Source organism: Gadus macrocephalus, chromosome 2 (genome assembly GCF_031168955.1).
Source record: "Gadus macrocephalus chromosome 2, ASM3116895v1".
Classification (NCBI taxonomy): Eukaryota; Metazoa; Chordata; class Actinopteri; order Gadiformes; family Gadidae; genus Gadus; species Gadus macrocephalus.
Genome location: NC_082383.1, coordinates 16,726,768 through 16,751,006, shown reverse-complemented (window position 1 = coordinate 16,751,006; position 24,239 = coordinate 16,726,768). Strand labels below are relative to the sequence as shown.

At 47.3% G+C, this 24,239-nt stretch overlaps 1 protein-coding gene and 1 long non-coding RNA gene across 2 annotated transcripts in view; both read left to right on the top strand.

The window, feature by feature from the left end:
• Positions 1–24,239, top strand: part of LOC132473046 (voltage-dependent T-type calcium channel subunit alpha-1I-like) — a 236,334-nt gene that overhangs the window by 134,096 nt on the left and 77,999 nt on the right. Inside the window, exon 5 of the mRNA XM_060072985.1 lies at positions 1,583–1,680. Within this exon, the coding sequence (XP_059928968.1) occupies positions 1,583–1,680 (98 nt within the window). The remainder of the gene's footprint in view (positions 1–1,582; positions 1,681–24,239) is intronic.
• LOC132473251 (uncharacterized) lies at positions 2,456–2,875 on the top strand. The gene is made up of 2 exons (XR_009529296.1): positions 2,456–2,730; positions 2,842–2,875. It is a non-coding gene; the product is annotated as an uncharacterized LOC132473251 (long non-coding RNA).

Below are 24,239 nucleotides of genomic sequence, written 5' to 3'. Positions count from 1 at the left end.
TGGAAACAGACACACAGACACACTCACACACACAAACCCACACATAGTACCATTTATATGCACACACAAACACACACACACACAGAAACACATTGATAAGCACACAAACACACTCACACACACACACACCCAGCCTGGCGGTCTATGGCTGTTTTTCTGTGAAGGGGTTTGGGTCGGGGGTTCTTACAGCTTGCTGTGGCGCTGGCTAGCTCACAGATGCAGGGCTTGGCTGGAGCCACAGCATCCTGCAGCGACACTTAATATTGTAAAAGTCTTAGAATGATGTTTTAAGACATTTACAATAGTAAACTCCCTCCCACTCCCGCTCTGCCGCTCTTTCTGCATTCCTCTATTCTGCACTATCCGCTGAAAGAGCTCTCTCCCTCTCCCTCTCTCTGTCCCTCTCCCTCTCTCTTCCCTCCCTCTCTCTCTCTCTCTCTCCCTCTCTCTCTCTCTCACTCGCTCTCTCCCTCCCTCTCCCTCTCTCTCTCTCTCTCTCTGTCTCTCTCTCACTCTCTTCCTCTCTCTCTCCCGCTCTCTCTTTCTCTCTCCCTCTCTCTCTCTCACTCCCTCTCTCTCTCTCTCTCTCCCTCCCTCCCTCTCTCTCCGAGCCTCCCTCCTTCCCACTCTGTTTTCTGTGTTCTCTCCCCCTCAGCTGATCACAGTTGCCGTCCCATTCCACACACACACAAACACACACACACAAACCATCTCTCACACACACGCACGCACACACACACACACACAAACTCACACACACACATGTACTGACACACACTCTCACACACAAACGCACAGTTACACAGTAACACGCACAGACACATACGGACTCACACACGCGTGCACGAACACGAGTAAACACACGCATACCCACACACACACGCATACTCACACAGACACACATGCATACACAAACACACGCTCGCACACAGACACACAATCACACGCATACCCACACACAAACACATGCATACCCACACACATACACCAACACACGCTTGCACACAGATAAGCTCCCCTTATGCTTTAAAGAGGAGCAGGGGGACTTTTGTTGTCCTGCTGTTAAAAGACTCAACAGGAACCAGAACTGTTGTTCGCTTTTTGCCCCGAGTGTCAAATTAATTGTGATGTTTGTGTGTTTGACTGGTGAAAGCAAATCAAGGAAGCAAAGCTCCTCTGCTCTCCTGCTGGAAGGTGCTGTGGTTTATCCACAAAGGAAAACCAAAAAACAGATTCCGTACCCCAGCCTCTGCTTCCCCTTGCTCTCTCCGGGAGGGGGGGCAGAGGTCCTGCGTGGGGGGCTAGGGTTTGAGGGGTCAAACCCTAGCCAGGCCCCCATGCTGCCCCCCCCCCCCCAGAAAGAGAGCGAGGCAGTGGGGGCAGGATGGCAGCGTGGCTAGGGTTCGACCTTCCACAGAGTTATTGTGTTCAATCCCCAATACGTTAATCCTTGATGCCCTCATCCCCCCCTCACCCCTGCTCCTCAATCTACTAAAGATACCTCAGTGTCCTGCTGTTGGTGACCTCTGACCTCTGACTGTGTTATGGAGACAGCGTGCTGATGGTGTCTCTGTGTGTCCAGGATGGTGGAGTACTCTCTGGACCTCCAGAACATCAACCTGTCGGCCATCAGGACGGTCCGCGTGCTCCGACCTCTGAAGGCCATCAACAGAGTGCCCAGTACGTACCTCCTCACCACTACCTAGAACACTATCTATGTACCAAGCGTTCTACCTGTATTACCCCATTGTCATACTCTCTACCTAGAACACTGTCTATATACCAAGAATACTACCTGTATTACCACATACTCTACCTAGAATTACCTAGAATACTAACTATATACCAAGAATACTACCAATATTACCCCATAGTCTCTACCTAGAACACTGCCTATAGTAACCTATAGTCATACCCTCTATCTAGAATAATACCTACAATGCCCTATAGTCATATCCAATATCTAGAATACTACCTACATTTCCCTTTAGGCATATCATATATCAAGAATACTGGCTACATTACGCTACAGTCATATCATATATCTAGAATGCTGCCTACAATACCCTATAGTCACACTATATATATAGAATACTGTCTACGGTACCCTATAGTTATATCCTATCTAGAATACTGCCTACGATACTCTATAGTCACACTATATATCTAGAATACTAGCTACAATACCCTATAGTCATACTATATGCTACCTACGACACCTGTAGTCATACTATATTTCTAGAATATTGGCTACAAAACCCTGTAGTGTTGCATATTTTAAGAACCTGAGCTAGCCACACATAGCCCCGAGAAAGCAGGACCAAACATATAAGCCGTAAATACTATACATAGCCACAAGGGGAGCAGGACCTTACTGAAGGCTGCAATAGCTGCTCCATCCACAGAAGGCAGCACCACAGACAAGTGAGGAAGCCGAGGGTAATACGTAGGGATGGGAATTGATAAGAATTTCCCGATTCCGATTCCGATTCTGCTTATCGATCCGATTCCTTATCGATTCTCTTATCGATTCTCATTGGGTGAGAAAATAAGTATAAATGTGTTTGTTTGCATTAAATCTCTTTAATATCTGATCAGAAGTGCTTCTAGTATTAGGAAATTGTACATTTTCAAAATCAATTGGTCTAGACGAAAAAATATAAGTTTGGCTTTTTAAGCCCAAATGCCATCATTATGTGCCATAAAACTAAAAACACAGACTGAAAACAAGTAAGAGCTTGTGCCTTTTGGAATGCTAACAGTGCTCATTTGCATTCAACTTGTAACAAAATTCAACTGACATAAACAAAATGAAGCATTGATTAGACAGAGATTTATTAGATGGGCCTACCTAATAAACCGTTGGAACACACAAGACCGGAAACCATAGCAATGCAGGTAAACAAACCCCGAGAAGCCCAATCCCTATGAGAGCTCCCCACGCTACGGCCATCCGGAGGCGACAGAGCTGTTGGCCGTGATATTATATATACAATTATAATATATTATATACTATTATATATATAGAGTCCGGGAGTCGCAAACTGCAACAATCACTTTCTCCTCCATGCCGCAGTTCACCCGGACTGCACTGCACTGAGTTTGACGGCTGAACGCTGATTGGCTGTTACGTTACACATGTCACTCAGTTATCACGCTGTTGAACGCTGATTGGCTGTCATCACGACAAAAACTTGTCGCCGGTTTTCTCCTGCGAAAAATTCGCCCTTATACGCGTCTCTACGTTCACTTTGTATGGGATCTTGTCGCGTTTGGTGTGAACGCACAATGCGATTCTTCCTCGGCGGCGACATGTTTGCTGCGTTCTGAACCAAATCAAAGCAGCGTGTGTGTGACGTCACGACGCATTTGCCGCGACCGGAACCGATAAGCGGAATCGTTAAGCAGGCTTGTTAATGATTCCAAGGAATCGGTTGACTCGGAACCGGTTCTGAACAAGAACCGGTTCTCGATTCCCATCCCTAGTAATACGTCACACCGGCTCCGCCGAATCCTTCCAGGCCATGTGCATTCGACCATAACAGCCTACATCGAGTGAGGGCTCGTCAGAATCTTCTCGGCAGCTATTAGACATAGGGTTAATGTTTTTGATCAGCTAGGAGACGCTCAGCACGTGCAAGACACGCTTCCACCTCCTTTTGCTCCGTAGTTTACCATACCGAAATACTTTATAACAAATAAAGTCTCTTAAAAGCTATCCTGGATTTGACCACTTTCCTTGAAGAACTCAGCAGTAGTCATACTATATATCTATCGTCGCTGTCCGATGAAAACCGCGTATGTCCATTTTTGCCGATTTTGAGATTTTACGATGATAGTTATGTCCAGGTTCATTTCCGTATACAGTATGCGTCATGAACGTAATTGACCAATAAAAAGTTGTGAAACACGTCATCTGATTTTCAAGTATATCCATTTGGTGTCAAAGCTGTCAATCCCGCCGCGTATCTCCCGCCCTGTGGAGTCATCTCATTAGCGTCTCTGGAAGCGCATCATCGGGTAGCCGAATAACACTTTGAAGTTAAGGTATTTAGTTTTTTTGTCAACTGTTCTCAAGTTTATTCTAGTTGCAATATAAGATGAAGTAATTTTCACCGAATATTTTTTATTGTGAACCTGACTGACGAACGTAAATAAAGTAGGCTAAATAGGGCTGTAACGTAGCCTGGCTCCGCCCGCCTAAGTACTTCCGCTCAATTTGAATTTCCCTTCAGTACTCTCTGTACAAATGAAATGAAATGAAGTGAAGAGTACGAGAGTCTGGTAGAACCAGGCTAGCTGTAACGCGTATCGAAACCGAAATCACGACACTCAAAGCCACGAACCTGTCTCGCGGTGTGAGAAGGCAGAAGCACGATACGCTAGGGCTGGGCGATATATCGAATATATGCGATGTATCGCGAGATGTTCTCCAGGGGATGTATAAAATGCCCCTGTCGCGAACATCGAATACAAATTGGCACGTAATGTTTATTTTTGCCGCCGCCGGCATACTCATTGTGCGTTCACACCAAACGCGACGGGGCGACAAAATCCCATATAAAGTGAACGTAGACGCGTATTGGGCGAATTCTTCGCGAGAGAAAACCGGCACCAAGTTTTGATTTGTCGCGCCACACTTTCGCTGTGCAGAGGCGAGCGCGTTCACGAGGATTTGTGGCGCGACAAAGTTGAAATGTGTTTTAATTTCTCGTGATGACAGCCAATCAGCGTTCAACAGCGTGGTCACTGAGTGACATATGTAACGTAACAGCCAATCAGCGTTCAACCGTCAAACTCAGTGCAGTCCGGGGTGAACTGCAGCATGGAGGAGAAAGTGATTGTTGCCGTTTGCGACTCCCGGAGCTCTATATATAATAGTATATAATATAATATAATTGTATAATATCAAAAGCTCGCGTCCGACGTCTCTCCCTCTTCCACAAAAGGTAAAGACATGCAATGGCACAAACACACTCACTCCCCCCGCCCGTTGCGAGTCCGCGAGATTCTCATGGACACGCGTGTGTGACGTAGTCTGGACGGCGCGCTGCTGTAGGTGTGTGTACCTCCGACCGGTGAGTGAGAACAGCGAGAGAAAAAAGGATGGAAACTGAGGATTTGGTTTTGAAAAAGAATAGCATTGGATCCGTCGTCTGGCAGTGTATATATAATAATTATTATTAACAGTTAATAAATAATTAACGGTTTGAATAAATGCTGTGTTGGTAAATCTAACTTGCTGTGATTTTCCTTTTCTTATGTGCAAGTTCTAAATTGTTCCAATACAAAGCACTAATGAGTTTAAACAATATGTTGTTTCATGTAATCTACATGCAGACTTATATTTCAGGAATACTAGAATTATTACTGACGTAACATTATGCCAGACATGGTTGAATCGAGCATTTATGATGTGCTCTAGAGGAGATTCAAAATATATCGAGATATATATCGTGTATCGAGATATAGTAAAAAATATATCGAGATATTCATTTTGGCCCATATCGCCCAGCCCTACGATACGCCCTTTCTAACTCTCTGGTAAAATTGTCAGATTGAAATTTGCTAATTTGTCTAAATAATAGTCTGCTGACACCGCCCCCTCTTATTGATGCCGTAAGTTTGCGAAGAGATGCCCTCTCTGTGATGACAGCTCTCCGTGGATACGGAGGATTTAATTTCTCCACAGCCGTCAAAGTCCTCATATGCGATACGAACGACATTTATCCAGAGTGGGCCTTGTGTGATCCCTGTTGCTTGTGTGATCCCTGTCTCTATTGTTTTGTGTGATTTGACCGGCAGTTGGTCTGCCGGAATCATGAACGTAATCGTTCGCTTCTTCACTAGACACTGTCTAGTGAATAAGCGAACGATTCCGGTAGAATAAAGTACCCATCCTGTCAATAATCGGTGGCCACTTCATTCCGACCTTCATAACGAGGCATAGTGTTACGAGTAGCGTATGTGTGTGCGAGAGAATGGCAGTGTGCGTATGTGTGTGTGTGTGTGTGATTGACGTCAGCGAGTGAGTGGACGAGCGAGGAGTGACACAATTACGGTAGGTCTAACGTTACAACCTCTGTATAGCTTGTTAGTGTACTGATTCATTATCGCTTCATAGTTAGCAGGAGACATAATTATGAAGGGACAATGAATCAGTACACTGATTTTCATACTGACAAGATTAATAGGCTATGCTCAGTTTATTAAATAGCCTTAGGTTGGACGTAGGCAATTAATAAACTTAGCGTAGCCTATTCATCTGTCAGTATGAAACGCGACTTGCCCATTCATGATCGGAAGAACGCGTATCGACCACCGTTACTGTAAAATATGCACGTATGTCCATTTAAACTCGATTTTGGTAAAATGTGAACTATACCATCACACTGGCAATATTACGACTACATTTAAAGATGACGTACCAAGTATGACAACGCTACGTTCAACTGCTTTGAAATGTGGGTGTTTTTTTCATTTCCTGAAAAGTAACCGTATTGGATGTACGCGAGTTTCATCGGACAGCGACGCTATAATACTGGCTACAATACCAGTGGTTTTCAAACTGTGGGGCGCGCCCCCCCTGGGGGGCGCCAGAGTTCTTCAGGGGGGGCGCGACGTGAGAAAAAAATAAACCCTAAGAAAAACCTGAAAGTCGATGATTCAAATCATCAATCGTACTTCAACTGTAGAAGTAACCTAACTAAATCGATTTTCAACCGTTTATCTTCGTGCAAACCATTTAACAAATCTACACACTTGTATCTTCAATAATATCTAAACAGAATTTCGATATCATTTAAAATTTCTTCAGAATCACAGTTTTAGCTTCATACCGCTTCGTTTTCAGCTGTTTTCATTGAAGACGTCAGCCTATTCTGATACACCTACTTCTAGACATCGTAACTCATTCATTTTTCGACCGTTTACCATAGTTCAAACCATTGAACAAATCTACACACTTGTATCTTCAATACTATCGAAACGGAATTTTGATAGCACTTATACGTTTTTCAGAATCACAGTTTTAGTTTCAAATCGGCATCGTTTTCAGTTGCTTATAATAATTTAGGTCACCATAGCAACGCCGGTAAACAAACCCCGCCGAATAGTCGAATCTCTGGACTGAAAAAGCAGATCTGATTCGACTCTGAAAATTCAGAGTCGGGGACCCTGAATGAATCTGTGTAAACTGGCAGTTTACACAGATTAAGATGTTCAAATGTATTTAAAAAAGGTTAAGCTAAAACATGCTTAGATAAAGTTCATAAATTGTGTTAAGAAATGTGTTTAAATTCGCACAAAGATGTTTTAATGTTTCAGAAATATGTTTCAAATGTTTAACAAATATGTTTCAAATGTTTTAAAATTATGATCAGAGATGTTTAAAATGTTTAAAATAATTAGGATAGCTTTCAAAACACAGGTCTTTAGAACATTTTTTTTTGGGGGGGGGGGGGTGGGGCTCAGCTGAATTTTTTTCTCTGAGGGGGGGCTCACTCTCTCACACTTTGAAAACCCCTGCTATATACTACCTACGATACCCTGTAGTCATACTATCTATATAGAATATTGGCTACAATACCCTGTAGTCATACTATCTTTCTATAATACTGGCTACAATAGTTATACTCTATACTCAACCCAGTCTCACCAATATGCATACAGATCGCACGGTTTGACACTTTCAAAATGCGTGCAGTACATACGCCAAATGACCATTTCGCGTGCATATGATACGCAAAACTCAGCATTAACTACTGTGGAGGGCGGATGCGTCCATTTCGCGTGCATATGATACGCAAATCCCAGCATTAACTGAATGGGAAATGCAATATTTTAGGACAGATTCACCATTAAACGTGTTTCTAATGACATTTCTAGCGAGAAATTTACTTTTTCCTTGAATAATCTTCAGTCAGTGAATGTGTATGATCTTTATTAATCTTTATTATCTGAATGGGAAATGCAATATTTTAGGACCGATTCACCGTTAAACGTGTTTCTAATAACGTTTCTAGCGAGAAATACTTGCATAATCTTCAGTCAGTGATTGTGTCTGATCTTTAGTTTTATAGTTATTAGGAAGATTTTATCGGCTCGCTCGCATGTTTCAACGACGTCAGGTTGTTAGGGACGCTGCTTTCGCTAAACTAGCAGCTCACGTGTTTCCAGCGTTTGTGTTATTAAACCGTTACTTTATGTAACCTTTAATGATATCATCTTGTTAGAAACACGTATATCTGAGAGCCAACCCAGTCGACAAAAGCATACGTTGACAGTGTACGTTTTCGTGAACCCTGGATTACGTTGCATTTCAACATAAAATAGCGTGTTATACACACACACACACACACACACACACACACACACACACACACACACACACACACACACACACACACAATGCATTTCGCTGCTTAAACAACAACATATATTATATTCCCTCAAATATTATTACTTTCAAAACATTGGCCAAAGTGGAATATCTTTTTTATTTGGGGTGGATTTTGAACGGTATGTGGGCAGGACGTTTCTTGCAGGACCTGGCAACCCTGCGCTGTTGCCCGGGTTGCTGAAATGCTCCGGAACAGATCTGGATCCACTATGGCCAAAAGACTTGTATGCCCCCCCTCCCCCCTTAAATAATTACTATGGCAGAATAAAGAATAAATTCATGCATTATCATTCAACTTGAACATGTGTTTTTACAGTATAGCGTGGTGGAGGGATGACGTATGTTGGCCAACCCGGAAGCGTCGCCCTGGGTTCCCTTGACAAAAAGCCAACAGGGTTTTCCATTGGATTTTGGATTATTGCAGAAAAATTAGCATCTTTGAAGCACCCCCTCAAAAACTGAAAATAAATAAAAATATCCTTGCTCCAAAGAACGAAATGTAAACCAATGCATTCTGAATGGGTGTGTTTCTCCGATTTTTCCATGCTACACAGAACAAAATGTAAACCCATGCAAATAAAGACTTCATGGTCATAATAATTTAAATATCATTAATCTCCTGAGGGTGGTATTCTGTTTTTTTCAACGGGGCTGCATCCAGTCACTTGACCGTCATGGTTGCTATGGTGGTTGCTATCGACCGCCCCCTCATACTTACATGGCTCTAAAAATCACGCGGCAAAGGAGCTGCCGTAAATTGTGTTGTTTTTGTCGTAAACTAGGGTCCGATGGTTAAAAAAATAGACAGATATTCCAATGTATCCTTAAAAGGCAGCTTGGATGTTTTTATTTTCTGCTGTTTAGACTTCTTCTATAACCTATTTTTGAAAGCAAAACACCAAGCTCATTGATTTAACGAGGCAGGGTTATTTGAAACAATTTATTGAATAAATATTTGTGAGAGGTCATTCCTTCTCCTGAGTTTGCTTCCTATTTATGTCTAGTATACACCCCTACTGTCCACAAGCATAAATGAAATCCCCTGCAACAATGGGCAAAACACATCTTTTTAAATTATAAACCTAACTAAAATTTGAAAAGAACACAGACTCACACACATGAAAAATAAAAAATAAAGCTAATTGAATACCAATCAGTGTGAGCCTTAGCACTACAAATAGACCTCAGGTGAGCTCAGCTCCTTTGTGAGACAGTGAGAGTCAGGGGAAGAGGACAAGAGAGCGATGATAAGCTTGTTATTGCTTAAAACACTTCTTCTTAGTCTTGGGAGTCAAAAAGTGATGAGAAAATTATAAAATAAATATAAGTTATACATAATAGAAACTATTCATGATCTTTTAAGAAGTCCTTAGGTTTTTTCCCTGCATTTATGCTAATGACCACATGCTTACAGGCGATTAGCATAAATCCCTAACTAAAATACGCGATGAAAACAGATTTTATATGGCAATAAAGAACAACATCGGATCTAACAGTATGGATTCATTTTTCAAAGTTCCCGAAAATACCTAGGCTGGATATAAGCTCCTGTAAAGGCTATGAGTGATCCCAAAAAGAGCGACAACACGCACACAAACACATAGGCCTAAGCACACACACACAATACTAGAGGAAAAACGGCACGGAGGTTGCGGTTTATAGATACAATAAAATGATTGGGCTCAGAGGGTTTTTAACACTGGTGGTCATGTAGCGACACATTTTAGCAACTTACTTTCTCTCTCTCTCTCTGTCTGTCTGTCTGTCTCTCTCTCTCTCTGTCTCTCTCTTTCCTTCTTTCTTCGATCTTCCGCTTCACTCGCTACTGCTAGAATCAATGTAACTTTGCAACCGTGTAGGGTAGCCTACTGCCAACAACTGCCACACTCGCTGTGTATTTTCCTTCTTTGATGTTGGTTACGTGACGATGTGCCGCGTGCTGCGCAATTGACGTTACGCGCTGTACATTTTCTAAAAGGAGCTACGTAAAAAAAAAAAAATGAGAAGGATTTTTATTGCAGCGGCGGAGAAAATTCAGCAGCGGCGACGCGCCGCTGCTGTGTGAACGTGGGGGAAACACTGAATTAGGAGGCTGAAGCCCTAAAGGAAGTGATGCAATAGGTGATTGAGTCGACAACATTTAAGTAAGCTCTACCTTGGGGTCTCTTATATATCAGGGGGTCTGAAAGGACGCATACGCTTCAACCTGTGGCTCCAGCCCTACAGGAAATGACTCAGCAAGTGCTCCATCTCTTTGCACCTCACCCAGCGGCTCGCTTGCAAGATTTTGGCCTGAAGTTCTTCCCAGACCTACACCCTAGCCATCCAACATGCATATCTGAGAATCAGCCCTCTCTTTAATAATGACAAAAAGTTATTAGAGAAACACACATTAACTTTTTGTTATCTCATAAGTGGCGTGGTGCCGGCTCCTTTTGACCTTTTGACCCCAGACTTCAAAAACGTGGCCACAGGCCAGCTGTGTCTACACACATTTAGCCACAAATGTACACCTCCATCCCACAAAAAATGAGGACTTGAAACTAACCTCTGTCTTATGTACATTTACTGTACTGTTGGAGGTCACGCCCCTTTTCCGGCCTTTTCGAGATAGCTAGGGATGCTAAAATGTTTACACACATTTCCCGGGGCCCCGAGAACGACATATCCGAGATTTGGACTTCTACCCCTTAGAGAAAAAAAGTTTTCCCAAATGGACTGTCATTGGGACAAAGCCCCTCAGAAGTGTTGCCTGCAAGACCTAATGGTTCAGAATGTGGTGGAAAAACTGTTTTTGAGATAGGAAGGTCCTACCGCCCTGAAATTTGAATGCCTTATTCTAGGGCCTAACTGGGACCCCCGCACCGAAACTTGGCCCGGTCGGACCCCGAGGGCAGGAAGGGGGGGTCCTTCCTGCCCGAAACTTGGCCCAGTCGGACCCCGAGTTCAGGAAGGGGGGGCCTGGACTTTCATAATCTTCGCTCGGTGAATGTAAAGGATGTTTGGTCGGATGTTATGACGAAGAATCATAATGTGAATGTAAATATTCTATAAATGTCTTGATATCATCTTTCGTCTCAACACTTCTGCTGCAGCATCTTAAAGTCTCACTCCGAGAACTTTAAAATATGAATCAATCCATTAGAAGTATGAAAATATCTTCCCAGTGGCGTAACGGGGCAAACAAGGTGTCCTTTGACATCTACGTTTCGAGGCGATTGCAACAGTGCCACACATGATCATATTTGAATATGTTTCGGGGTAGTAATTAGCTGTCGATTTTGGAGGCCTTTATCAATAATGAACAGCTATAGATTTGCTTCCCGATGGAGATTTTTGACAAATTACATGTTATTTAGCATCTATACGTTAAGCTGAGTCCAATGAGATCAAGCTCGCCCGCTTGCTACACCGAGATCATGTCCTAGACCTAGGTGTACCATGTAAAATACATGTTACCATTTGCTAGAGTGTCATGCTCGGTGTCATTGGACTCAGCTCAACGTGTAGATGCTAAATAACATGTAATTTGTCACAAATTTCTATCGGGAAGCAAATCAACAGCTGCTCATTATTGATTAAGGCCTCCAATTTCGACAGCTAATTACTACCATTAAACATGTTCGAATATACTCATGTGTGGCACCGTTGCAATCGCCTGGAAGCGTAGATGTTAAAGGACACCTTGTTCGCCCTCTTATGCCACCGGGAAGATATTTACATGCTTGATTGACTAATGAATTGATGCAGCTATTCCCCCAGAAGTCAGGGGTCAAAAGGTCAAAAGGAGCCGGCACCACGCCGGTTATGAGACAACATTTAATGTGTATTTCTCTCATAACGTTTGGTCATTATTAAAGAGAGGCCTGATTCTCAGATATGCAGGTTGGATGGCTACGTGATGCTTGTGGACAGTAGGGTTGTACACTAGACATAAATAGGAAGCAAACTCAGGAGAAGGAATGACCTCTCACAAATATTTATTCAATAAATTGTTTCAAATAACCCTGCCTCGTTAAATCAATGAGCTTGGTGTTTTGCTTTCAAAAATAGGTTATAGAAGAAGTCTAAACTGCAGAAAATAAAAACATCCAAGCTGCCTTTTAAGGATACCTTGGAATATCTGTCTATTTTTTAACCATCGGACCCTAGTTTACGACAAAAACAACACAATTTACGGCAGCTCCTTTGCCGCGTGGTTTTTAGAGCCATGTAAGTATGAGGGGGCGGTCGATAGCAACCACCATAGCAACCATGACGGTCAAGTGACTGGATGCAGCCCCGTTGAAAAAAACAGAATACCACCCTCAGGAGATTAATGATATTTAATTTTACATTTCGTTCTGTGTAGCATGGAAAAATCGAAGAAACACCATTCAGAATGCATTGGTTTACATTTCGTTATTTTGAGCAAGGATATTTTTATTTGTTCATTTATTTTCTGTTTTTGAGAGGGTGCTTCAAAGATGCTAATTTTTCTGCAATAATCCAAAATCCAATGGAAAACCCTGTTGGCTTTTTGTCAAGGGAACCCAGGGCGACGCTTCCGGGTTGGCCAACATACGTCATCCCTCCACCACGCTATACTGTAAAAACACATGTTCAAGTTGAATGATAATGCATGAATTTATTCTTTATTCTGCCATAGTAATTATTTAAGGGGGGAGGGGGGGCATACAAGTCTTTTGGCCATAGTGGATCCAAATCTGTTCCGGAGCATTTCAGCAACCCGGGCAACAGAGCTCTGCCACCACCGCAACCCAGGGTTGCCAGGTCCTGCAAAAAACGTCCTGCCCACATACCGTTCAAAATCCACCCAAAATGTCCTAGAAGCAGCCCAAATAAAAAAAGATATTCCACTTTGGCCAATGTTTTGAAAGTAATAATATTTGAGGGAATATAATATATGTTGTTGTTTAAGCAGCGAAATGCATTGTGTGTGTGTGTGTGTGTGTGTGTGTGTGTGTGTGTGTGTGTGTGTGTGTGTGTGTGTGTGTGTGTGTGTGTGTGTGTGTGTGTGTGTGTGTGTGTGTGTGTATAACACGCTATTTTATGTTGAAATGCGACGTAATCCAGGGTTCACGAAAACGTACACTGTCAGCGTATGCTTTTGCCGACTGGGTTGGCTCTCAGATATACGTGTTTCTAACAAGATGATATCATTAAAGGTTACATAAAGTAACGGTTTAATAACACAAACGCAGGAAACACGTGAGCTGCTAGTTTAGCGAAAGCAGCGTCCCTAACAACCTGACGTCGTTGAAACATGCGAGCGAGCCGATAAAATCTTCCTAATAACTATAAAACTAAAGATCAGACACAATCACTGACTGAAGATTATGCAAGTAAAAAGTATATTTCTCGCTTGAAACGTTATTAGAAACACGTTTAACGGTGAATCGGTCCTAAAATATTGCATTTCCCATTCAGATAATAAAGATTAATAAAGATCATACTGTATCGTCGACCAGGAAGAACAGGGAGTCAGGCTTTTGGTCAACTAGGGGTTCTGTGCCTCATACACCGCTCGACTACAGAAACACCCTCTTTTATTGACTCGACAACACGTACATAGCAGCACACCTAACTAACACACAAGTCACTCTCGGTGATGGTGGCAACAACGACACACAGCAGAACAACACACAACAATGAACAACAGACAACAACAACAAGAACAGCAACAATAACCCCAACAACATGCGCTCCGAGAATCCCCCAGAATCCCCGGCACGAACCCGGAAGAGAACGAACACGTTGCGAACACTGGTCGCTACACAGCTCCCATCTGAGGGGTCAGTCGTCCCCGACGACCCCATCACCCAACACATAGTCCTTAAGGTGTTCAGGGGCCCGGCGCCGCCGGTTCGGCCGCTGAGCCCCCCTGGGGGCGACAGCCGCAGGACCAACGGCCCCATCCGGGGAGCCAGCAGGGACAGGGGAGCCAGCAGGGGAACCACGAGGAGTTCCGCCTCCCTCAGCAGCAACAACCGGGGCGAGGGGGCGGTACGGCGAGAGTCTGTCCTGGTGCAACACTACCACACGCCCCCGGGCGCCCGGCATCCGCAGCCGGTACACCACCTCGGACACCCTGTCGAGGATTTCCCCTGGTCCCTGCCAGTGGCTCCGCAGCTTAGGGCAGACCCCCCTCTTTCTGACGGGACAGTACACCCACACCCTGTCCCCGGGTGTGAACGCTCGTCCCCGGCAGCGAGTGTCATAGCCCCTCTTCTGCCTCACCCCTGAGGCAGCCTGAGCCTGGCGGGTGTAGTCGTGGACCACCAGCAGGCGATCCCTCAGCCTGCGGAAATAGTCCATAGCCGCACCCCCAGCGATCTCAGGCTCGGGAGGGGATCCGAACACCAAGTCCACCGGTGTCCGGAGCTCCCGCCCGAACATGAGGGCAGCCGGCGTGCAGTGACTGTACTCCTGCACTGCCGTCCGATAGGACCACAGGACCAAGGGCAGGTGGCGGTCCCAGTCCCGCTGGTGCTGGCTGGTGAGGATGGCGAGCTGGGTGGCCAGGGTGCGGTTAAACCGCTCCACCAACCCGTCACTCTGGGGATGGAGCGGCGTCGTCCTGGTCTTGTGCACCCCCAGCCGCCGGCAGACCTCCCCGAAGACCTGGGACTCAAAGTTCCGCCCCTGGTCGCTGTGGAGCTCGGCAGGGACCCCGAAACGGGTAAACATCTCCTCCACCAGCCTCTCCGCGGTGGTGGCAGAGCTCTGATCCGGCACCGCATACGCCTCGGACCATTTGGTGAAGTAGTCCATGGCCACGAGGACGTAGCGGTTGCCGGAGTCGGTGACTGGAAACGGCCCCAGGACGTCGACCCCCACCCGTTCCATCGGTGCTCCCACCAGGTACTGCTGGAACGGGGGCGTGGGAACGCTGGGCAGGCCCTTTCTGCGCCGTACAGGTGTCGCAGCAGTGGACATGCAACTCCACGTCCCGTCGACAGCCCGGCCAGTAGAACTGCCCCCGCAGGCGATGCAGGGTCTTGGCGTTCCCGTAGTGCCCCGCTCCCACCGAGCCGTGGACCAGCTGCAGCACCTGGGGACGAAGCGCACGGGGCACCAACAGCTGCAGAATGTTTTTCTTACCCCTAGGGTCCTGCCAGCTGCGGTGGACCACCCCGTTGTGGAGCCGGAAGCATCCCCACTGGGAGTGGTAGGCCTTCACCTCAGGCCCTCGTGCCGACACCTCCGGCCAGCTGGGGCGCTGCCCCGCCTCCAGCCAGTCCCTCACCAACGCCAGGGTCTCGTCGGCCCGCTGCTGCTGCTCCAACTGACTCGCCGTCAGCAGGAGCCAACCCTCTGCCTCACCGATGGTCTGGTCAGCCTCGGTGGTCTGGAGAGCCGCCACCATTGGAGAGTGCGTCGGAGTTGTTGTGGATACGCCCCGCCCGATGCTGGATCTCAAAGTCGTATTCCTGCAGAATCTCCAGCCATCGAGCCACCTGGCCCTCAGGGTTCTTAAAACTGAGGAGCCACGTGGGGGACGCATGGTTGGTGCGGACCAGGAAACGCTTCCCATGTAGGTACGGCCTGAAATGCCGCACGGCCAGGACCACAGCCAACAGCTCCCGTCGGGTCACGCAGTAATTGCGCTCCGCCCGACTGAGAGTGCGGCTGAAGTAGGCGATGGGACGTTCCCCCTCCCCCACCCCCTGGGAGAGGACCGCACCGACCCCCACGTTACTGGCATCGGTGTCGAGGACGAAAGGGCGACCAGCGTCGGGGTACGCCAGGACCGGGGCCTCGGTGAGCACCGCTTAGAGTCGGGCGAAGGCCGTGGCGCAGGCGTCGTCCCAGACGTATGGCCGGCCTGCCTCGGTTAAGCGGTGGAGGGGGCTAGCGACCGTAGCAAAGTCTTGGACGAGCCGGCGGTAGTACCCCGCCAGGCCCAGAAAACTCCGCAGTTCACCGGCGTTGGTGGGGGTCGGCCAGTCCCGGACTGCAGCTGCCTTGGCCGGGTTAGTGGCTACGCCATGCTCGTTCACCACGTGCCCCAAGAACAGCGTTTCCCTGGCCAGCAGGGAACACTTGGCAGGGTTCAGCCGCAACCCGGCCGGGCGGATGGCCCCAAGAACCTCCCGCAGGTTCGCCAGCGCTCCCCCAAAATCGCGGGCGTGCACCAACAAATCGTCCAGGTACACGACACAACGACTCCGGGGGATGCTCGCCAGCACCCTCTCCATCATCCGCTCGAACGTCGCCGGCGCGTTGCATAGTCCGAACGGCATGACACGGAACTGCCACAGCCCCTGTCCAATGGTGAACGCAGTCTTAGGTCTGGCCTCGGGCGCCAACTCCACCTGCCAGTAGCCGCTACGGAGGTCCAGGGAGCTGAACCAGCTAGACCCCCCGATGTAGTCCAGGGCATCGTCGATCCGTGGAAGCGGGTACGAGTCCTTCCGGGTGATCTCGTTGAGGCGCCGGTAGTCCACGCAGAACCTCCAGCTACCGTCCTTCTTCTTCACCAGGACGGCCGGGGCCGCCCATGGACTGGACGAGGGCTCGATCACTCCCCCGGCAGCCATCTCGCGGACCTTGTCCTCCGCCACGGCCTCGGCGGTCTCAGGGGAAGGAAAGGCGGCAGATACAGGGCCGCGGGGAATGCAGGGACCGGGCAGAGGCAGAGGCTCCTGGGGCACAACCCGGCGACTACTCCGCTGGCCGCCAGAGCCTGTCCCGTAACGGTCGTCAGGCGGACGCTGGTCGCCGTCCACCCCCCGAGAGTGCGCCGGTGGTGCCCGGAAAAACGCCCGGACGCACCAGGGAGATGGTCAACCCAGTGTCCACCAGGGCCGTGCAGGGTCGGCCGTCGATCCCGCAGCGGAGGTAGAGGCCCCTGGCACGGCCCGGGCCGCCAACCAGAGGCTCACGACCCTCCGCTGCCCGAAACGCCTCTCCAAGGCCAGGGTCAGGGCATGGAGGTCCCGCTGGTCTGCTGGGGCCAGGTCCAGCAGAACCTGCAACGCCGTTCCCTCCAAAGCTAGGGCAAGCTGGGCGGCGGACTCGTCCATACCCCAACCGTAGTATCGCGCGGCGATCCTCAACTGCGCCAGGTAAGGTTCCAGTGGCGTCGCTCCAGAAAACTTGGGCAGCCTGGCCACCAGATGGCGTCCGACCGCCGCCGATCCTGCGACACCGCCAACGGCCGCTGGGTGGCGATATTGCGCCGCCGTCGCGCCGAGCCATTCCTCCGAGTCTTCCTCCTTTGGACGCGTCATGTCGGAAAACGTGCCTTTTTCCATAATCCCACTTCTGACACCAATGTAGCGTCGACCAGGAAGAACAGGGAGTCAGGCTTTTGGTCAACTAGGGGTTCTGTGCCTCATACACCGCTCGACTACAGAAACACCCTCTTTTATTGACTCGACAACACGTACATAGAACAGCACACCTAACTAACACACAAGTCATTCTCGGTGATGGTGGCAACAACGACACACAGCAGAACAACACACAACAATGAACAATCCCAACCCATTAACCCCACTTATCATTAATAACACCAACAACTAGCAACGGACCCAGAACAACAACAATAACAGCAACAATAACCCCAACAACATGCGCTCCGAGAATCCCCCAGAATCCCTGGCACGAACCCGGAAGAGAACGAACACGTTGCGAACACTGGTCGCTACAATACACATTCACTGACTGAAGATTATTCAAGGAAAAAGTACATTTCTCGCTAGAAATGTCATTAGAAACACGTTTAATGGTGAATCTGTCCTAAAATATTGCATTTCCCATTCAGTTAATGCTGGGATTTGCGTATCATATGCACGCGAAATGGACGCATCCGCCCTCCACAGTAGTTAATGCTGGGTTTTGCGTATCATATGCACGCAAAATGGTCATTTGGCGTATGTACTGCACGCATTTTGAAAGTGTCAAACCGTGCGTTCTGTACGCATATTGGTGAGACTGGGTTGATATACTACCTACGATACCCTGTAGTCATACTATACAACTAGAATATTGGCTACAATACCCTGTAGTCATACTATATATCTATAATACTGGCTACAATACCCTATAGGCATACTATATATATACGTATATATATATATATAGAATAATGAGAACAATACCCTATAGTCATACTATATACTACCTACGATACCCTGAAGTCGTACTATATATCTAGAATACTGGCTACATTACCATATAATCCTACCCTCTCTCTAGAATACTGCCTACCATGCCCTATAGTCCTACCCTCTCTCTAGAATACTGGCTATTATACCCTATAGTCATACTATATATCTAGAATTCTGCCTACAATACCCTATAATCTCACACTATATATCTAGACTACTGGCTACAATACCCTATAGTTATATACTATCTAGAGTACTGTCTACAATACCCTATAGTCCCACTAAATATCTAGAATACTGGCTACGGTACCCTATAGTTATATCCTATATCTAGAATACTGCCTACAATGCCCTATAGTCATGCTATATATCTAGAACAGGGCTTGAAACGAAATTATTTTTCAATCGTTCCGCTCCGAACGGAACCGGTATATTTAACGTTTTCGTTCTTGCGTTCCGCCACCAACATATCGTTCCTGAACCGGTTCGGAACGTAAAATAACGCTTGTTCTTAACGTTCCGGCAGTGTTATTGGGCCTAGTCTATTTTTGTGGACGCGTCGATACCTTACAATAGACCTAGTTATCGGTATTTGCCCTTAATTTACACAGTAGTCTAAATGCGCTAAATCATAAATCACAGGCACCATCCAAAAGTATTCGCGATATCCATCTCACATACCAGTCAGACTGCTGCTGACTGTAGCCTATATTCTATGATAAATATAATTTTCTAGTATATAGTCATACTATATACTACCTACGATACCCTGAAGTCATACTATATATCTAGAATATTGGCTACAATACCCTGTAGTCATACTATAGAATACTGGCTACGATACCCTATAGGCATACTATATGTATAGAATAATGGCTACAATACCCTGTAGTCATACTATATACCTAGAATGCTGGCTACAATACCCTATAGGCATACTATATATATACAATAATGGCTACAATACCCTATAGTCATACGATATACTACCTACGATGCCCTGTAGTCATACTATACTGTATATCTAGAATACTGGCAGCATTACCTTATAATCCTACCCTCTCTCTAGAATACTGCCTACAATGCCCTATAGTCCTACCCTCTCTCTAGAATACTGGCTATTATACCCTATAGTCATACTATATATCTAGAATGCTCCCTACAATACCCTATAATCTCACACTATATATCTAGAATACTGGCTAGGATACCCTATAGTTATATCCTATATCTAGAATACTGCCTACAATATCCTATAGTCATAATATATTTCTAGAATAATGGCTACTATACCCTATAGTCATACTTTATATCTAGAATACTGGCTTTATTACCCTATAGTCATACTATATATCTAGAATACTGGCTACCCTATAGGCATACTATATATAGAGAATAATGGCAACAATACCCTATAGTCATACTATATACTAACTATGATACCCTGTAGTCGTATTATATATCTAGAATATTGGCTAGAATACCCTGTAGTTGTTGGGAAAAATAACCTGCTGAGTACATCACATGTACATTAAAAAAATTTGGCTAACTCCTACCCTAGCCTGATGAGCACATCACATGGCAGTCACATTACAATATAGTCAACTTTTAACACATAACACAAACATGATAATATAGTCAGGTCAAAGCCAGAGCCAAGGCCCCATTTCCCAAGCAGGCAAATGGTAGACACTCAGACAATGCACCAGTCATCCTCAAGAACGGGAGAGCCACATTAAATTATCACACAAGAGACACTTCGGGGGGGCACTCCCCCGTTTTAATTTATCACACAGGAGACATTTTTGACTCTCCCCGTTAGGAGGAACACAAGAAGATACACATGCGTGTACCAGGGCCTGGGAGCCAAGGTCAAGCAAAAACACACAGAACCACACACACCTCAAACGCACACACCTCATCGAGAGGAGGATACAGCATAAGACTGTATCACACTGGGACTCTTGATCTTCTTCTGAAGCAGACCTTCCACGGAGGCGTAGCTCTGGACGAACCATCAGCGCTGATTAGGGACTTAGACATATTCGATCTCTCACGCTTTATGACTCTGTATAACGGTTGCCACTTTACTTAATAAATCCAAGGTCCTCGTGCCGACAGACTTTATTACCTCTCCGTCTCATTTCATCTGGTCCAGTAACTAGACAGACCGTTTTTCCCCACATAGTCATACGATATACTACCTACGATACCCTGTTGTCATATGTTGGGAAAAACGGTCTGTCTAGCTACTGGACCAGATAAAATGAGACGGAGAGGTAATAAAGTCTATCGGCACGAGGACCTTGGATTTATTAAGTAAAGTGGCAACGGTTATACAGAGTCATAAAGCGTGAGAAATCGAATATGTCTAAGTCCCTAATCAGCGCTGATGGTTCGTCTGGAGCTTCGCCTCCGTGGAAGGTCTGCTTCAGAAGAAGGTGAAGAGTCCCTGTGTGATACAGTCTTATGCTGTATCCTCCTCTCGATGAGGTGTGTGCGTTTGAGGTGTGTGCGGTTCGGTGTGTTTTGGCTCCCAGGCCCTGAGAGAGCTTCGTAACGGGGAGAGTTCCTCGTGTCTCTGGTGTGATAAATTAAAACGGGGGAGTGCCCCCCTGAAATGTCTTGTGTGTGATAATTTAATGTGGCTCTGAGGCCCTGGTATGGGCAGGTGTATCTCTTGGTTCCTCCTAACGGGGCAGAGCTCTCAAAATGTCTCCTGTGTGATAAATTAAATGTGGCTCTCAGGCCCCTAGTATCTGCATGTGTTCCTTCTAGTGAGGGAGAGCTTCGAGGTGTCTCCTGTGTGATAAATTAAATGTGGCTCTCAGGCCCCTAGTATCTGCATGTGTTCCTTCTAGTGAGGGAGAGCTTCGAGGTGTCTCCTGTGGGATAAATTAATGTGGCTCTCCCGTTCTGGAGATGATACTGGTGCATTGTCTGAGTGTCCACCATCTGCCTGCCTGGGAGATGGGGCCTTCAGCTCCGGCCTTGACCTGACTATATATTATCATGTTTGTGTTATGTGTTCGTTGGGTTTAGAGCAAGAGTCGACTATATATTAATGTGCCTGCCATATGATGTGCTCATCAGGTTATTTTTCCCAACATATCCCCCTCAAGTCGTCGCAAGACGACTTTTACTCATTAGGGGTACGAGGGATAGGACTCCAGCGCGGGACTACCATCATAACACCATTAGAAATAACAGAAAGAAGGCAAATGACCATAAAAACAAACAACCATGAGCATGGGACTAAAACAACTCGCTGGACCGGGCGTATGGGGAACCACGTGGGAGAAACGCTACCCATGCTTCAGACATGGGTATGCCATACACACCCCACCTAGGGGGTGGCATCCACCCCGGCCTTACATCGCGAGCAGACAATACCAACAATACTGGCAGCAGATGATACACAACAAAACCAACACCAAACCATAACATCAACAACAAAATGCAACAATAAAACTACCAGTAAACAATAACGATATAAACAAAAATGCAACAATCACACAAACACTACACAAAAACAATCACAGGAAAGAAATGCAACCCTGAAACGTGTCCCTAAATAATAATATCAGAAAGACATGAGGTAAACAATGAATGGCAATCCCCCTCAACCCATCCCTAGATGACCACACACTAAGGATGTGAGGAGGAGTTAACTGGTCGTGTAACAATAAGCAATCACACGCATGGGGTATTCAGGGTAGGCCCGGGGCACGGGAATAACTGAAACCACGGAATAGTCCTGAGCGTCATCACGGGCAGGTGGTCGCAAGGCGCCACCTGAGCATTAGACCCTTTTATTCAACTGCGCTCAGGACCTCATCTGATAAACGGGCAATCAAGGCCCCTGGAATCTCGACCGTGTGTATCCCCGAGCTCCATCTAGTGGGACAGTGATATAGACAACAACATTTATGTTCCCGGCGTCGGTTGCGTAGACGCGGGCATAGATATGGGAGCGGCTAAAAACAGTGAAGCGTACAGAAGCGAATACAGCCAGGGGTGCCCTCAAGCCTTAAGGGAACGGGCCGCAGCCCCTGGTACCGGAACGCAGATCCCTGGTCCGGGCGACGTGGGTGCATCAGGTGGGAGGGGGGTGGTGCCGTTGGCGGGGACGGGAATGGGGCAGCCCACCTGGAGAGGTTACTAGCACGTCACAGGCGGGGGGGAGGGGCATGGTGGTGGGGTTTCAGCATACGGTGGTGGAAACAGGACGCCGGGGCCGTGCACCTGGAGAGGCCATTAGCACTCACGGGTAGATGTCTGGCTCGGCGGGGACGCAGTCGATGGCGGGGGTTGGGAGTGTGTAGGGGAGCTCATACTCAAAGTCAAAGGTTGCAGGGTGAGGGAGGCCATACTCACAGTCAAAGTTTGCAGGCGCTATCTGGTTGTCCAGGGGAGACTGGTCCGGGAAATCCAGCAGGGGCATGAGGGGGGCTGCTTCGGAGTAGGGAGGGGGCTGTTGTTTCTCCTTTTCGAGGGCCGTGGTGATGAGGCGCGAGCAGAGGGTGCGGGCGCAGGGGATGCAGCAACACCCGCAGCAGACCACAATCCCGACAAAGCAAGCCAGGGACGACAGGACGGCCATGAGAAGGCCCTTCCACTTGCCGAACATGTCAGTCATCCATTTCTCCATTGGGTTGTCGACCCCAGAGTCCTCTGCCATCTGGACGGAAAGAGCTCGAAGGCCGGCCAGGGCCTTTGTTACTGACCCGTCAGGGGCCGTGTTGTTGGGAATGAAGGTGCAGCATTGAGCCCCAAACATCGAACAGACCCCCCCTTTCTCGGCTAACAACATGTCCAGGGCTAGACGGTTTTGATACGCCATTAGAGAGGTGGCGGCCAGTTGTGAGGCCAGCCCTTCTACCGCGTCGCGAGTCAGGTTGGATAGGCGCTGGACGTTGTAGTGAATGTAATTAATGCGATCTACGTTTTTGTTGGGGGTGATTGGAAATATGGCAGAGATAAGGGGTATGTTCTCGAAACCCGCGGCTATCTGATCTGCTAACTTAAACTGGTTTGGAACGCCCCGGGGAATGCCTATGCTATCCATGTACGTGGGGGTGTTCTTGGTTAGGTCAAAGTGGTCGGTGAGAGCGGTGTCGCGGCGGTGTCGAGAGGTATTTTGGTTATCGGGCCCGGGCGAACCCCGGGTAAAGAGCGTGACGGGCATAAGTAGCCGCACTATAATGCAGGTTCCGGACCATTGTGCCGGGAGTGTAAGTCTAAGGGTGAATTTGTCACAGGACCAGAATAGGTCTTGTCGTCCTAGGCCCGGTTTGGTCATGTTGGGCCAAAGCGTAACGTTCGTGATGGAGTGGCACCACAACGGTGGTACCGCCCCAACATTTACCGTACCGACCCTGGTGATGCAAGAGTGGGTGTACTCCCCAGGGGAGTACACCGGGGGAAGTGAGTTGTTAAGGCCGGGTGGAAACAGAGAGCTAAGGAGGCCGCAGCCGGCCGGTTTGCGGGTAACAAACAGAGCTAACATGCAATGAGAGCCGATGGGGTCGCTGGTAAAATCGAACAGTACCGGGGTCGAGATGAGATGGGGGCGAGCTGACGCACAGGCTACGCAGTCGGACAGCCCCTGGAATCGGATCGTAGCAGCAATCCAGCTGAGCCATGCATTATCGTCTGCGTAGCCGGTTGCGAGCGCGATGGAATCGTGGGTGGGGAGCCGCCCCACGGAATCTAAATCA